Raw genomic sequence first — 15,949 nt, forward strand, 5'->3', positions numbered from 1 at the left:
GCACGCCCCTGAGCTCCCTCCCGAGCCTGCCCCCCGGCTTGAGGATTGTGCAGCTGCTCTTGCTCGGCAAGACTGCCATCACCAGCTTCTCACACCGGCTGCTTATACTGTCACAACCGGTGATGCTTTCCCGAGCTTCCACGACCACGGCATCGAAGATGCGCTGGGTGTCATAGCCATGGCCGAGCAGCATGTCCGGAACAAAAGCCATCAGGTAGGCACGATAGTCCGACAGCATCTTGGGGACACGATGGTCGCCGGTTGGAGGAACCGGGTGACCATCTATGACGATGGTCGTCCCGCTGTGCCATACAAGAATATTATGTATATGTGTGGACAGGGTGCAGGCCTATGAGAGCTGGCTTCCCAGTCGATTTTTGGCTAGAGCCGATTGCCCATCTTGTAACTGACCATTGCTCTCTTTGAACCCAGAAAGGACGCGCTCGATGAGTTCATGTGTCAACTTGATCTTTCCCCCCGCCTTTTGTCCTTCTCTTGTTGCGTCGACCAAACCCAGTGACAGAAGCGATAGCACATTTCTCGGAGCCATGGTTTAATATCCGTGCTCCATGATGCTGGTCTAACTGTACACTAGGGTCTGGTTTGGTTCGGTTACTTATTTTTAAGCACCCGTCACATCGAATGTTTAGATACTAATTAGAAGTATTAAACGTAGACTATTTACAAAATCCATTATATAAGCGGAGGCTAAACGGCGAGACGAACCTATTAAGCCTAATTAGTCCATGATTTGATAATGTGTTGCTACAGTAAACATTTGCTAATAATGGATTAATTAGGCTTAATAGGTTCGTCTCGCCGTTTAGCCTCCACTTATGTAATGGGTTTTGTAAATAGCCTACGTTTAATACTCCTAATTAGTATCTAAACATTTGATGTGACACTTGCTAAAAATAAGCAAAGGGAACCAAACGCCCCTAGGTAAGGTGGCAAGCTCGCATTCCGTTCCTGCTTTTTATCGAATCGATAGAAAAGAAATTTGAAAGGTTGCACGGGTCCAAACGAATGAACCCTGGTGTGTTCTTCCTTCCTTCCTTCAGTCAATTTGTTGCACGCTCTCCTCCGAACCCCGTGCTCCTGGAGATCGCCGCTCGGCAGGCAAAGAAAGAGCACAAGCCATGCTTTGGCGATAGGCGCCGAACCCTACGGCCCTACCACGGCCGCACGCTGACAGGTCCAAGGCTTCCTTCTTCCTTTCCACAGGGACAGAAACAATCAGTTTGATCCTTGCCTCTCTCTCCATCTCTCTCAAGCACAATGCAGGTTCAACGAGCCTGGCCATGATAGGAAGAGGAATACACTAACGTCTGCTCGTTCCCTCCCTCGAGTGTTGCTTTGTTCGTCTGAGCCCACCCCTAATGTTACTGTCATGTGGACGTTTTGTCTTCCCCTTTTTGTCTGTTTCTTTCCTTTTGCTGCACTGGTGGTGCTTTCAGAGACAAGCAGCTGCTTCCTTTCAATCTGGATATCTTCCATAAAAAGAAACTACTTAATCATTATTAGAGCAACTTCAAGAGTCTCAAAAAAATCCTTCCCAAAAACAATCTATTGGGAGCTCTACTAAAAATTTATTTCCCCAAAACCATGTCACCTCACAACAGATCTCCAATAATAAACTCTCCAATACTACAAAACTGGCCACGTCAGCACGTGTGGATCCTAGCTATCAGCAATCCCACCTACGGATCAGCACACTGCTGAGTGCTAACTTACAACACAAATGCACAATCATGTGAAAACAAGATTCACCCTGTACCCAAATCAACATCAAATCTGACGAATCAGCAATCATCACAAACCAATCACTCCAGCAAAAGTGCTAGCAGTGCGCTTCAGATCAGAATGTTTTGATCCCTCAAACAGGTAAATCCTGTGCAGGGGCACCGTTGTTACCTCGCGCACCGTCGGTCGTAGAAGGGCGCTCCAGAATGCCGGCGTGTGTAAGCAGTGCCCAGAGATGGGTCATGAACTCCCCGCCGGCGGCAAGCTTCTCAGCATGGATCTCGGCATTACTTGATGGTGCGAGGAAGAGGATGAACTCAGCCCAGAAGTCAGCCAACATCTTCCACCTCTGCTTCTCCGGCACGCCCCTGAGCTCCCTCCCGAGCCTGCCCCCCAGCTGCAGGATTGTGCAGTTGCTGTTGCTCGGCAAGACCGTCGTCACCAGCTTCTCACACCGGCTGCTTATACTGTCACAACCGGTGATGCTTTTCCGAGCTTCCACGACCACGGCGTCGAAGATGCACTGGGTGTCATAGCTATGGCCGGGCAGCATGTCCGGAACAAAAGCCACCAGGTAGGCGCAGTAGTCCGACAGCGTTTTGGTGACACGGTGGTCGCCGGTTGGAGGAACCGGGTGACCATCCATGGCGATGGTCGTCCCGATGTGCCATACAAGAATCTTATGTATATGTGTGGACAGGGTGCAGGCCCATGAGAACTGGCTTCCCAGCTGATTTTTGGCCAAAGCCGATTGCCCATCTTGTAACTGCCCATTGCTCTCTTTGAACCCAGAAAGGACGCGCTCGATGAGTTCATGTGTCAACTTGATCTTTTCCCCCCGCCTTCTGTCCTTCTCTTGTTGCGTCGACCAAACCCAGTGACAGAAGCGATAGCACATTCCTCGGGTGGTAGTCGAAGTTGAGTAACAGGGAGTGCTGCCCAAGCGCTCTCTGCCACGATTTTTTTGCTCTCCGTTTTACAATAGAAGTTTGAACCAAAGTGGGTAGTTGGTAGCAATGGAGCACCTCCACTATGTCCCACCTCCACGCTGGGCTGACAGTTTCTAGAGATGTGCTGACAAGTAGCGCAACATACGATGCTAACACAATGATAAGCAGCACAATGGTTACCCAGCGAGTAACATCGATTCCATGAACTCTCTGTTCCAAACTACTGCGATGGTAGCGCCTGCTAAATGCTCCTGAGAAATAACTATTTGAAATAGGAACGGTTATTACGACAAACCATAGTGTCAAGACCTTAAACACCAAATACTCTGTGTCGAACCTTGTATAGAGGAAATCATATAGGAATGACAACTCCATCTCTATAACTCCAAAAGCACGAACATAGTTACCTTCTTCAGAGATGAGCCCATGAAGCATGAAATCTAATGTCTTGGCGAGGCCAGCTTCAGCAATCTGGTATCCGCACAACCTCCGCTTCAACAATTTAAACAGTGAGAAGGAGAGCGCAAAGTCCTTCAGTGTTTCCTTAGCTTCCTGGTTGAAAGTGTTCTCATGCTCGATCCATCGCCACACTTTATCAATGGTGGAGCATTTTCTCCTTGCGGCCTCTATATATTCAGGTGCGGTGGGAAGCAGGGAAGCTACTTTTTCTTCACCGTGGAAAATGTACTTGTACCCTTCCATGGTTCTAGGGTTGAAGCCCCGAGGTATTTGCTCATGCTCAATCATCATATAATCAGCGACTACTTTAGACACCTTCAGCAAACCTCCTTTTTTGCTCGCGTTGCTTAAACTCTGATACTTTCTGTACGTCCAAATGACGCTCAGAATCCAAAATATCCAGATGTTTGCAGTGTAGCTTCCGTTGTGACCTTTGCAATTCACAATAAGCCATAGCACAAGGATGATCTGTAACAAGTGCTGCACAAACACCCTCTTCCTGTGCTCAATGTCATGTATGCTATAAACTGAGATGGAATCGACATTTGCTTGGATGAAGAGGAGGATAGTGCCCCACAGGACGAAAGTCTGGTCACGGAAGGGACCATCCTGCAGCAATCCGATGGTGTAGGGGGTCAGCACGGTGAAGAGCGTGTACACCGCCCACACGAAGAAGCGGAAGAACCCCTGGCTATACCGCCGCCGGCGTGAGCCAAAATACTCGACGAGGATCCAGATCAAGGCGCTGAAGAGGATGAGGACTTCCACACGCACCAGCTGGCCTTGAGTGCTGCCCCAGCTCTCGGTAAAGGTTGTGGTGGAACTCTTGATCCCCATAGCTTCTCCGATGTCTGCGGGTACTCCAATATCTCCAGGTGTTTGAAGGCGGTGGCCGGAGAAGCGGCGGAGGAATAAAGGGAAAGCCGAGGAAATTTGAAATGCGGGGTCGGCACGGGAGGGGGCTTGTGCCGGGCTTGCCCCGGGGCGTGGGCCGGCACAAGAATTATTATACTATTAGTATTTCTTAAGAAAAAGATTACCTGGACGCGTTGACGAGTCAGCTACGCGACCTGTGACGTCACTGATCACCAACCCAACGAGAAACGGATGGACGCAACGGTCGCAGGCCAGCTTCGGGAGCTCAGCTCAGCTCCTGGTACGTGTGGCTCCTCGTGCCGCCTCGTCGCCGTCTCCCTTGTCGAGCCCGCCACGGCTCTCGGCGGCCGGAAACGGCCAACGCCCCCTCGTCATCTTCCGCCACAGTTGTGGGCTCCCGCCCCGTTCTTTTCAGCTCAGCATCAGCAGACAGCAGGTCCCTCGCCTCCGACCATTACTACGCGGCGGATGCGAACAAGAGTGGCCACGGGAGACCGAGGAGAATCTTCCCTTCCCTTGTTGCCTCTTGTTCCTTGCGACCGATGGAGCTGAGAATTCGATGTTTTTTTTGTTGGTGCTGTCGAAAAGAAGAGGAAAAAACACGGAAGACGGAACGGAGCTGAGGAGTAGGCATCAACCACGCTGTCGCGTGTCACGGCGTATGACTGCTGGGTGGCACGTTGGACGGCGGCCGTACGCGCGCATGACATGGTTGCCCTGGCTAAAGCATCAACTCGATAGCGATAAACAGGGTGATCGGCACCACCGGTACGCTGCCGATATTTAGGGTTTCGACGCCGAATTTCAGTCGCCTAAGAAAAACTGCGTTGAACTTCCTTCGATATTTAGGGTTGAGTAAAATGCACGGCCGCCCCACGAACTTGGCAGGTATTCATCTAGGTCTCTGAACTTCTAAAATGCACACTAGAGTCCCGAACTTCTAAAATGCACATTAGAGTTCCGAACTTGGTAATTAGTTCACATGAGATCTAAATCTCCATAATCAAGGTTAATCCACCCATGTGGCATGCTAACTGGATGTTGATGTGAATTTGGCATGTGGAGCCCACAAGTTAGATCTCCCTCGTAGTGCCGAGGTACATGAGTGCGTGGCGAGGACACCCCCTCGTTGGAGTCCATCGATAGCACAACAGTCATCATGCCATGTTGTCGATTTAACACAAGTAATGGTGATTTGGATCTCACATAAATCGATTAACAAGTTTATTGACTTAGATGTGCATTTTAGGAGTTTGGGATCTAGATGACACTCGATGCAAAGTTCATGGGCTAGCGGTGTATTTTACTCTTTAGGGTTTCACTCTTAAGGATGATGAGGACTCGAGGCTAACCATGTTTAAAAAGGTAAGCGGAGGAGGCTCAGAGCGGAGGAGGCTTTGGGCAAAGGTCGCAAGGACGTCGGCATCTTTTGGTGGCCATCCTCACTTAAAGAAGGTAGCGTAGGAGGAATGAGATGTCCATGATATATAGAACAGCTGAAGATGATTTAACGGCGGGCCAGATTTATACTGTGTAATTAGCGTCTCATGGTTGATATTATATCGAATCCTGAGATCAAAATATGATCGATCGATAGATAGCTCGTCTAAGCACTTCAATTGTAGGTACGTGTTGAGTTGATGTTATAATCTTGAGCGTAATGACGCGTCGATATCCATCTTTTAAGTACTACATGCAAATGACATGATGATAATAAGATCCTGTTTGGCTTGCTGAATCAGTTCCGATTCTTCTTTGAATCAATAGAAGGCTTGCTGAATCAGTTCCGATTCTTCTTTGAATCACTTGAAACATTTCTAATGTTCTTGCTTTTTTCTACTATGAATCAGAATCACCACCCAGGTAGTTTCTCGTTATTCCGATTCATGTTGTCCTGTCTCCCGTCTAATCTATAAATATTTCTATTGATCTTTTTAAGCGCAACAAGTTAAAATGGGTCGCATTTTAAACGTTCCTCACTCAAAAAAATCAATATTTTGTTTAAATATATCAATTTCTATAATTTTTTCATGTAAACATATTGTTTTTAACCACCTTTCAAGAATCCGATTCTAGCCAGTTAGCCAAATGAATGATTCTACAAAAGTGATTCTGGTTTATACGAGAAACGTTTTCTACAAGAATCTGGATCCAAAATATTTCTACGAGAATCTGGATCCCTACCAAATACGCGCTGCAAATCTTTCTTCTTTTTAGAAAACATCTCCTCTAAGCCAGCAAGCCCTTCCACCTTTATTAGAAATGGTCTACTCAAACTTACAACAAAGGACGGGCCAGCACACCCAGCACGAGCCATGCCCACACGTTTGTCTGTATCGTCGGCCGGACGCAGAAACGGGAACGGTCGGCTGCCGAGCCCCGGCGTGGAATGGACAACGGCCTCCCCACCACCTGAGCCGCTCTGTTCCGCCCAAGCCCCCAAGCCAAGCCGACGGGGGGTTGGTTCGTTCACCGCCCGGCGCCAGAAGCGGCGAGCAAGACGCCAAACCGGGCGTCCCCCACCTCCTCCCTTCCCTCCTCGCCCAGAGCCAGACGCCCCCCGCCACCACCACCACCACCACGGAGCCACCCCCCGCGCCACGCCCCCAAACCCCCCAAATCCCCCGCCCGCGCCAACCGAATCCCGCCCACCCCCACGCGCGCGCCCCCGCCTATGCTGCCCCGGCGCCGCCGCGCGCCCCCCACGACGCCGCGGCACGGACTGCCGCCGCAGCCGCGCCCGCGCACATGAGGGACGACGACGACGACCTCGGCCCCACCGCAGCCCGCAAGAACAGGAAGAGGAACCCGCCGCCGCCGTCATCGTCAGCATCACGCGACAGGGCGGCGCGGCCGCGCGCGGACGGCGGGATGCGCATCGTCGTGCCGCTGCAGGGGGTGGTGCAGGGCCGGGGCGGCCTCGTGCTCGGCTCCCTCATCCCCTGCGCGCTCTTCTACTTCCTCCAGCTCTACATCAAGCGCAACCGCCCCCCGGCCGCCGCGCCCGGGTCCCCGCCGCCGGGCCCCGCCTCCCCCTCCGCCGCGGGGAGCGCCAACTCCACGGCCGCCTCCCCGATCCACCGCTCCCACTCGCGGGGCCTCCTCACCCCGCGCGCCGCGCTCCCCGGGCTCTCCGCCCGCGGCGCCGTCGTCCGCTCCGGTGACGAGGACTCGCTCTACTACGCCGGCCTCCGCCGCTGCGCCGACAACCCATACCACGCCGCGTCCAACCCCGACGGACTCATCAACCTCGGCCTCGCCGAGAACCACGTACGGATCGTGCTACCCCCTTCCTTACTTTTTTTACCCCCCCTCCTCCGAGGAATTTGTTCGGAGATATTGATGGACGACCGCGCGTGCAGCTGTCGCTGGATTTGGTGGGGCGCTGGATAGAGGAGCACGCGGCGGCGGCGATGCTGGACGGGATTGCGGGAGCCGGGGAGGAGGCCAGGGACCTTACCATCAGGGGGCTCGCTACCTACCAGCCGTACGACGGGATACTTGCCTTCAAGATGGTAGGCTGACGGAATCCCTTGATTCCCTTCCTGTTCCTCCGTCCACAAAACATTCCATTCCGTGATTCTATCTGCATGATGGCTTTCCATGTTTGGCCAGATTTTGCTATGGTTTGAAATCGGCCACTTCGGTTCCATCGACCCCCCAAATAATTGATCTTAAGAACTTACGATGTCATAGTGCTTCATTCGACCTGTGGAGTATGATGACGGATTTTAGTTCCTTTTCCTCTTTCAGAAAAAAAGTTTCGGTGCTAACAACACTTTTTACGTTATTGTTTTGATTCGGTGGATTATACTAGACACGGTGAGTGTTGGAGTTGGTACCTCTATCAGAGATAAGATAACAGTATGGCTTAATCATGGAGTTGCTGAAAAATCAGGCAACTGGAGTTAACGTCTAAGCCTGATGTGGGGTACCATTGTTCTCAATTCTCACGGTGTTGTGTAATTTTGTTTGTTTCCTTTTTGCTGTTGATTTTTCGTAGCCATATATACGTTATCTGAAGCAGGTGCGACAAAGGGTCACCATTGCAGCTCTGTTTTTTTTTCTTGGTTGTCATTCTAGGCATGTGGATCCTTGGTGGCTGGAATTGCACCATTTGTCAAATCTTGACTCGACACGAGTATACCTTGTTTTGATCTGCTTGTTCCTAAATATGTGAAGATTTCAAAAGTCTAACTAGTCCTGCGCCTTTAACTGCTGTGAATATTTGTGAATTTGACATGAGATTTTACATTGTATTACATCCTAAAAAAAGATTTTACTTTGTATTATTCTGCTAATGTTGAAAACTATGCTGCTAAAACACCTTGATCCCAACCGATGCTGGTAAATATGGTTCTGCTTATTGGATTTGAAGCATTCCCTTTTATCTTATTTTCCATTTTTGCTCATTGCTGTTTAGTGAACTAAATTCCAACTGATTCATTCAGGGAATCTAAGTAACCTGTTCTGAATTGTAAATGTTTCATGGAAACTGGGACTAGTACACGCATCCTATTTTCTCCAGCATATCTTCTCAATCTGCTTCCGAACAAGATGGCCCAACGCAACACTGCTACGCCCTATTGCAAGCGTTGTTATATATGTTTTAGGGCTCTACTTCCATGAATCCTAAATTGTTTTGTTTTTTTGGTGTGGTAATTAATTTCCAAATATGAACTCGGTTTCTGTTTCAGGCTCTTGCTGGATTCATGAGGCAAATCATGCATGAATCAGTATCCTTCGACCCATCTCAAATGGTGGTTACATCTGGTGCAACTCCTGCAATGGAAATACTGAGTTTCTGTATTGCTGATCCAGGAAATGCATTTCTTGTCCCATCACCTTACTACCCAGGGTAATGTTTGTTCACTCTCTTCGTACATTGCTATGCTTGGTTTTGATTTTAAAGTGATGAACTGACCTCACGACCTTTGTTTCCGCAGTTGGGATAGGGATATAAAATGGCGAACTGGCGTTGAGTTGATACCTGTTCCTTGCCGTAGCACTGATAACTTTAACATTAGTATCACTGCTCTTGAAATAGCTTACAAACAGGCAAAGAAGCGAGGCGTAAGGGTTCGTGGGGTTCTCATATCTAACCCTTCCAACCCAACAGGAGGCATTGTGCCAAGGGAAACACTGCATGATCTTCTAGAGTTTGCTGCAGAGAAGAACATACACTTTATTTCTGATGAAATATTTGCTGGTTCAACGTATGGCAGTGACAAATTTGTCAGTGTGGCAGAGGTTGTGAATGAGCTAGAAGACTTTGATAAAGGCAGGGTTCACATAATATATGGACTCTCAAAAGACCTATCTCTTGCTGGGTTTCGAGTTGGAGTGATATATTCCTACAATGAAAGCATTGTCACAGCTGCTGCTAAAATTGCTCGATTCTCATCAGTGTCAACGCCAACACAACGCTTGCTTGTTTCCATGCTTTCAGACCAAAGGTTCATTTCAGAATACCTAAAGGTTAACAGAGAGAGGCTCCAGAAAATGTACCATTTGTTTGTCAGTGCTTTGAAACAAGTGGGGGTTGAATGCTTCAAGAGCAGTGGAGGGTTCTACTGCTGGGCAGACATGAGCAAGTACATCCGGTCTTACAGCGAGAAAGGAGAACGCAAGCTCTGGGACAGGCTGTTGGAGGAGGCAAAGGTCAATGTCACTCCAGGTTCATCTTGCCATTGCATTGAGCCTGGATGGTTCAGGTGTTGTTTCACAGCATTGAGTGAGGAGGACATTCCTGTCTTGGTGGAAAGGCTCAGGAGGGTTACAGATAGCCACAAGTCAAACAGTTAAAAGACTAGGTTCCTTTTTTTTTTCCAAACCCCCGTGGTATTGAAATAACCATATCTCGCCGGGTGCTCCACAGTGGAGTACAGGGGAATTCATGAAAAAGGGTGCACAATCCATTTATTTTGGATCATAGAAATTCAGTGTCTTCTTGCCACGGGAACTGACAATTGCTAGGAGCCCCTCAGCTGGCGGAAGGATGAATGGATTCTTTTTTTGAAATAAAAAAAAGAATGGGATGAATGGGATTCCGGAAACATGTTTCTATTGGCCAACTGTCTGCTGTTTCTGATGAGCAATGATGATGCAGCACTCTGGATGGTTACACCCTGTTGCTCTCGGTTGCTTCCCTTGTAGCGCTGTAGGTGATTCAGATGACAAATTGCCCATCTGGTGATAAGGTTGAGGCGCCGAGCCAATCCTTTCATCCGGATCGGCTCTTGTTTGTTTTTTTCCTTTTTCCTTTTCTTTTGGTTCTTTGGTTACATAAGTTAGTGTTCAGGTTCGGGTTTTGTAAAGCAATGGTTCCTGCATGTGCCAGGGTTTTGGACGCTGTTTATACGTTGTGACCGAAAACGATTTATTTTTTAGGGGGTTCATGAGCAGAACAATTCAGTCAGTGGAGGGGTGGGGAAATAATGAGAAGAATTCTGCGTTCCAATCTTTACTTGTTTTCAATTTCAAAAAGAAATCTTTACTTGTTTCTTGGAAGGAGACATCTACTGTACTTGTGGAGGTTGACCAAAATGCCTCAGGCAACTCAATATGCCATTTCGAGCTTAGTAATTGGGGAAGAAATCAAAGAAACGGTCTTGTTGAGATGAAGAAATGAGACGTCAACAAAATAAAATGAAAAAATTATTCTCATAATATCATCCTCAAATTTTGATGTATATGTTGACAGAGGTTCAAACTCTAGCTATCGGCTACGGTCTCTAAACTTCCACCAAAATTCTGGTAATCATGTATAGTGCAACAGCTGTAGTAAATAAGGTATTTAACGTGGACAACAACTCAGGGCAAAGGAATTGGCGAATGCTCCTTCGGCTGAGAAAGTACATATACATAAAGTAAATGAATCAGACAACTCTGCTTTGTTACACGAACAGCACACAGCTAAGTGCTAACTTAAAACACAAATACACAATCATGTGAAAAACAATATTCACCCTGTACCCAAATCAACATTACGAATCAGCAATCATCACAAACCAATCACTCCAGCAGAAGTGCTAGCAGTGCGCTTCAGACCAGAATGTTTTGATCCCTCAAACAGGTAAATCATGTGCAGGGGCACCGTTGTTACCTTGCGCACCGTCAGTCGTAGAGGGACGCTCCAGAATGCCGGCGTGTGTGAGCAGTGCCAGAGATGGGTCATGAACTCCCCGCCGGTGGCAAGCATCTCAGTGTGGATCTCGACATTGCTTGATGGCGCGAGGAAGAGGATGAACTCGGCCCAGAAGTCAGCCAACACCTTCCACCTCCGCTCCTCCGGAACCACGCCCCTGAGCTCCCTCCCGAGCCTGGCCCCCAACTCCAGGGTTGTGCAGCTGGTGTTGCTCGGCAAGACCGCCATCACCAGCTTCTCACACCGGCTGCTTATACTGTCACAACCGGTGATGCTTTCCCAGGCTTCCGCGACCACGGCGTCGAAGATGCACTGGGTGTCATAGCCATGGCCGGGCAGCATGTCCGGAACAAAAGCCACCAGGTAGGCGCAGTAGTCCAACAACGTCTTGGCGACACGGTGGTCGCCGGTTGGAGGAACCGGGTGACCATCCATGGCGATGGTCGTCCCGATGTGCCATACAAGAATCTTATCTATATGTGTGGACAGGGTGCAGGCCCATGAGAACTGGCTTTCCAGCTGATTTTTGGCTAGAGCCGATTGCCCATCTTGTAACTGTCCTTTGCTCTCTTTGAACCCAGAAAGGACGCGCTCGATGAGTTCATCTGTCAACTTGATCTTTTCCCCAGCCTTCTGTCCTTCTCTTGTTGCGTCGACCAAACCCAGTGACAAAAGCGATAGCACATTCGAGGGGCGGTAGTCAAAGTTGAGTAACAGGGAGTGCTGCCCAAGCGCTCTCTGCCACGATCTTTTTGCGTCGTCTTTTACAAAAGAAGTTTTAGTCAAAATTAACATCCGCGTGGGTCGTTGTCGTTGGTGGACATGGAGCTCGTGCACCATGTACCACCTCCAGTCTGGGTAGCCACGTAGTGGAAGATACCATGCTAACACAATGATAAACAACACAATGGTTACCCAGCGAGTAACATCGATTCCATGAACTCTCTGTTCCAAACTACTGCGATGGTAGTGCCTGCTAAATGCTCCTGAGATACTATTTGAAACAGTAACGATTATTACGATAAACCATGCTGTGAAGCCCTTAGCCACAGTATGCTCTGTGTTGAATCTTGTATAGAGGAAATCATACATGAACGACAACTCCATCTCTATAACTCCAAAAGCACGAATATAGTTACCTTCTTCAGAGATGAGCCCATGAAGCACAAAATCTAATGTCTTGGCGAGGCCAGCTTCACCAATCTGGTATCCGCACAACCTCCGCTTCAACAATTTAAACAGTGAGAAGGAGAGCGCAACGTCCTTCAATGTTTCCTTTGCTTCCTGGTTCAAGGCGCTCTCTCTCCTGATCCATTGGCACACGGAATCAATGGTGGTGCATTTTCTCCTTGTGGCCTCTGTATATTCAGGTGCAGTGGGAAGCAGGGTAGCTACTTCTTCTTCACCGTGGAAAATGTACTTGTACCCTTCCATGGTTCCAGGGTTAGGGTTCAAGCCCTGAGGTATTTGCTCATGCTCAATCATCATGTAATCAGCAACTACTTTAGACAGCTTCAGCAAGCCTCCTTTTTTGCTCGCATTGCTTAAACTCTGATAGTTTCTGTACGTCAAAATGACGCTCTGAATCCAGAATATCCAGATGTTTGCAGTGTAGCTTATGTTGTGACCTTTGCAATTCACAATCAGCCATAGCACAAGGATGATCTGTAACAAGTGCTGCACAAACATCCTCTTCCTATGCTCAATGTCATGTATGCTGTAAACTGAGATGGAATCGACATCCACTTGGATGAGGAGGAGGATGGTGGCCCACAGGACGAAAGTCTGGTCACGGAAGGGACTGTCCTGCAGCAATCCGATGGTGTAGGGGGCCAGCACAGTGAAGAGCGTGTACACCGCCCACACGAAGAAGCGGAAGAATTCCTGGCTATACCACCGCCAACGTGAGCCAAAAAGCTCGACGAGGATGCAGATCAAGGCGCTGAAGAGGACGAGGACTTCCACGCGCACCAGCTGGCCTTGAGTGCTGCCCCAGCTCTGGGTAAAGGTTGTGGTGGAATTCTTGATCCCCATGGCTTCTCCAATGTCTGCGGGTACTCCAAACTTGTCCATGCTAGAGGTGGAGGGAGAAGAAGAGATAATTAGACCAAATTAACGTGAATGGTGATGAAAAGGTGAGGGAGGATGTCATGAATCAGAACCGGACCTGAGGGCTTTGGCGAATGGTCCACTGCTGTAGAAATGGCTGAGTTTCTGTTGCGATGCGATGCAGTAGAACAAGTGCAATTCAATGATCAACCAGAACAGATCGCCTGGAGATGGAATACTAATGGAACGTACACGGCAAAATCATCCTACAACATTCAAACGCTCGGTACTTGCAGCACCTTCCAATGGTCATGTATATGGAGAGCACACACGGAAGAAAAGCATAAATTCTTTGCCTGGCTTGTGGTGCAATCTAAAATTCTCAAAGCTGATATGCATATGCCCATTTTTTACTCTAAATGTGATCCAACAACATTTTATAGACAGATACTTACGCAGACGGATTTAATCTGATCTCTGAACTCACCGGTGCATGATGGCAAAGGCCCTGAATGCTGAATAGCAGGCAGCAGGCAAGCATCATCTGGTGAAGCACTAGTTAGCCCCTGACACCTTCATCCCCTTACTCTCTTGATGATCACGGCCATATTTGTTGGGCATCGCACGTGCCAGCCTCTGCCTTATATCATGCCGATATTGAAAAAGAAACCTTGCCGAACATGCGGTCAGCATTTTGTCGAACATGTTGCAAGCATCACCTACGCTGTGCCTGGGGGAAGTTCGTGATGACGGCGCCAGTCTCGAAGTAAAGTCCAGTGCGGAGGACCGCGACGTCCTGCTTGCTCGCCATCCCGCTTCGTTTCCTCCGCTCCGCCTCCGCTGCTGCGCCGCCTTACGCAGCCCTGCGGCGAGCTGTGCAGCGCAAGGCTGTTGGCTGGGCGCCACGGCGTCGTGCGCGCACGCGGGAGGCGGCATGCCGGGACGCGTAGGGGATGCGGCTACGGCTGACAGGGCCGCCGGGTGTGAAATCTGTTGCCGACGAGGCGCGCTTGGGGCGGGCGGCCGGTGCGGGGAGCGGTGGCCGCCGCCCAAGGTCGACAGGAAACGGAAGGGCCTCGGGCGGCGGGCGCGCTTCATTTCCAGATAGCTCTTTTTTTAATTAGAAAAATGATTTACAGAGAGCTCTTGACCGTTCCACCAAATTAATCCCGGCCTATACGGCGGCCCAACCCAAGAGCCCAACACGCCCACACCGCCTTCTTCTTCTTCTTCCAGACTTGCTTGTCTTCTCCGTCCGGCCCGCACGAGCCGAGCACAACTCAAACACTACCCCTGCTGCCCTGCAGACCACCCGTCGTCTGTCTCGCCGGCTCGCCGCCTCCTAAACCCCCCGCCACCGCCTCCCCCGCCGCCTCTCCCGCTCCGCCCCGGAGCCATGGTGATACTCTCTCCCCTTCCTCCCCTCGCTCTCTCTCGCTCGATTTCTACCCCTTGTTACTGACCGAATCGACGGACGGATGGATATGCTTCGCAGTCGGTGACGCTGCACACGAACCTGGGCGACATCAAGTGCGAGGTGTTCTGCGACCAGGTGCCCCGCACGGCGGAGAACTTCCTTGCCCTCTGCGCCAGCGGCTACTACGACGGCACCGTCTTCCACCGCAACATCAAGGGCTTCATGATCCAGGGCGGCGACCCCACCGGCACCGGCAAGGGCGGCGCATCCATCTGGGGCGCCAAGTTCGCCGACGAGTTCAGGGAGTCCCTCAAGGTACCGTTGATCTGATCTGATCGATGATTGATTGACTCGCTGGTCGATCGAATTCGATTCCTTCCTCTGACGAAACCCAACCAACCCTCGCTAACTTACTGACTTCTGGATTGGATTAATTTGTCGGCAGCACAACGCAAGGGGGATCATGTCGATGGCCAACAGCGGGCCAAACACCAACGGCAGCCAGTTCTTCATCACCTACGCCAAGCAGCCGCACCTCAACGGACACTACACCATCTTCGCCAAGGTCATCCACGGATTCGAGGTCCTCGACCTCATGGAGAAGGCGCAGACCGGACCGGGGGACAGGCCGCTCGCCGAGATCAGGCTCAACCGCGTCACCATCCACGCCAACCCACTCGCCGGCTGATCCACCAGCACCGACCTGGAGAGCTCATCCTGCATCTTTGTGGCTGCTAATCCATGGTTTGGTCTGCTTGAACCTATCCTTTGGTACTGCAAGCACATCGTGTTGCAAATTGAAATGGTGGATGTAACCGCGATTTGCGTAGCGATTTCTTGCCCATCCTGAATTATGAATTGTGATGTGGATTGCAATTTCACAGGACTAATCATGATGCAGATGATGCTGTGGGCTGTGGCCTGTAACTTTGAAGTGTTGGTTCTCCCCTGACATGATTATTGGTTGGTAGCCGTTTATATTTGCACTGACTGTTATGCTCTCTTATCGGTTGGTGACTAGATTCCTCGAAAATTGCTCTCTTATTATGCTGTTTGAGGAAACCAAAGTGTGCTTCTGAGCTATGGCCTGAATGTTAATAGTAGCAAGACAGTCGGTATAAGCTGTGTGTAACGACACTGCAAATGTTTGCTTGGTTCTTGACTTCTTTCTAGAGAGAATTCCCTCTCTTTCTATCTGCAGTTCAGAGTTTCAGACTTGGCGCTGGTTGACATCTGAAAGTTGTGGAACTCCTTGAAAATCTCAAACGAGTTAGCTGACCTGGGTTACAACCTCTGCCGTTATCAGCT

General features: G+C 49.8%; 4 protein-coding genes across 4 annotated transcripts; 2 read left to right on the forward strand and 2 right to left on the reverse strand.

The window, feature by feature from the left end:
• Positions 1-1,876: 1,876 nt before the first annotated feature.
• LOC117853793 (uncharacterized) lies at positions 1,877-3,989 on the reverse strand. Its single transcript, XM_072293136.1, has 2 exons — positions 3,101-3,989; positions 1,877-2,598 (listed from the first exon to the last, which is right to left on the reverse strand). The coding sequence occupies exons 1-2, from the start codon at positions 3,987-3,989 to the stop codon at positions 1,877-1,879; spliced, it is 1,611 nt and encodes a 536-aa protein (XP_072149237.1).
• A 2,761-nt stretch (positions 3,990-6,750) lies between these two features.
• Positions 6,751-10,417, forward strand: LOC117853956 (1-aminocyclopropane-1-carboxylate synthase 6). Its single transcript, XM_034736233.2, has 4 exons — positions 6,751-7,298; positions 7,391-7,543; positions 8,726-8,886; positions 8,975-10,417. Exons 1-4 carry the CDS (start codon positions 6,777-6,779, stop codon positions 9,831-9,833), a joined length of 1,695 nt encoding a protein of 564 aa, XP_034592124.1. The 5' UTR covers positions 6,751-6,776; the 3' UTR covers positions 9,834-10,417.
• Positions 10,418-10,855: 438 nt separating this feature from the next.
• LOC117853955 (uncharacterized) lies at positions 10,856-14,321 on the reverse strand. Its single transcript, XM_034736231.2, has 3 exons — positions 13,712-14,321; positions 13,343-13,389; positions 10,856-13,249 (listed from the first exon to the last, which is right to left on the reverse strand). Exons 1-3 carry the CDS (start codon positions 13,766-13,768, stop codon positions 11,032-11,034), a joined length of 2,322 nt encoding a protein of 773 aa, XP_034592122.1. The 5' UTR covers positions 13,769-14,321; the 3' UTR covers positions 10,856-11,031.
• A 151-nt stretch (positions 14,322-14,472) lies between these two features.
• On the forward strand, positions 14,473-15,575 carry LOC117853960 (peptidyl-prolyl cis-trans isomerase CYP18-1). Its single transcript, XM_034736236.2, has 3 exons — positions 14,473-14,623; positions 14,720-14,956; positions 15,087-15,575. Exons 1-3 carry the CDS (start codon positions 14,621-14,623, stop codon positions 15,327-15,329), a joined length of 483 nt encoding a protein of 160 aa, XP_034592127.1. The 5' UTR covers positions 14,473-14,620; the 3' UTR covers positions 15,330-15,575.
• The last annotated feature ends 374 nt before the right edge of the window (positions 15,576-15,949 follow it).

Source organism: Setaria viridis, chromosome 4 (genome assembly GCF_005286985.2).
Source record: "Setaria viridis chromosome 4, Setaria_viridis_v4.0, whole genome shotgun sequence".
Classification (NCBI taxonomy): Eukaryota; Viridiplantae; Streptophyta; class Magnoliopsida; order Poales; family Poaceae; genus Setaria; species Setaria viridis.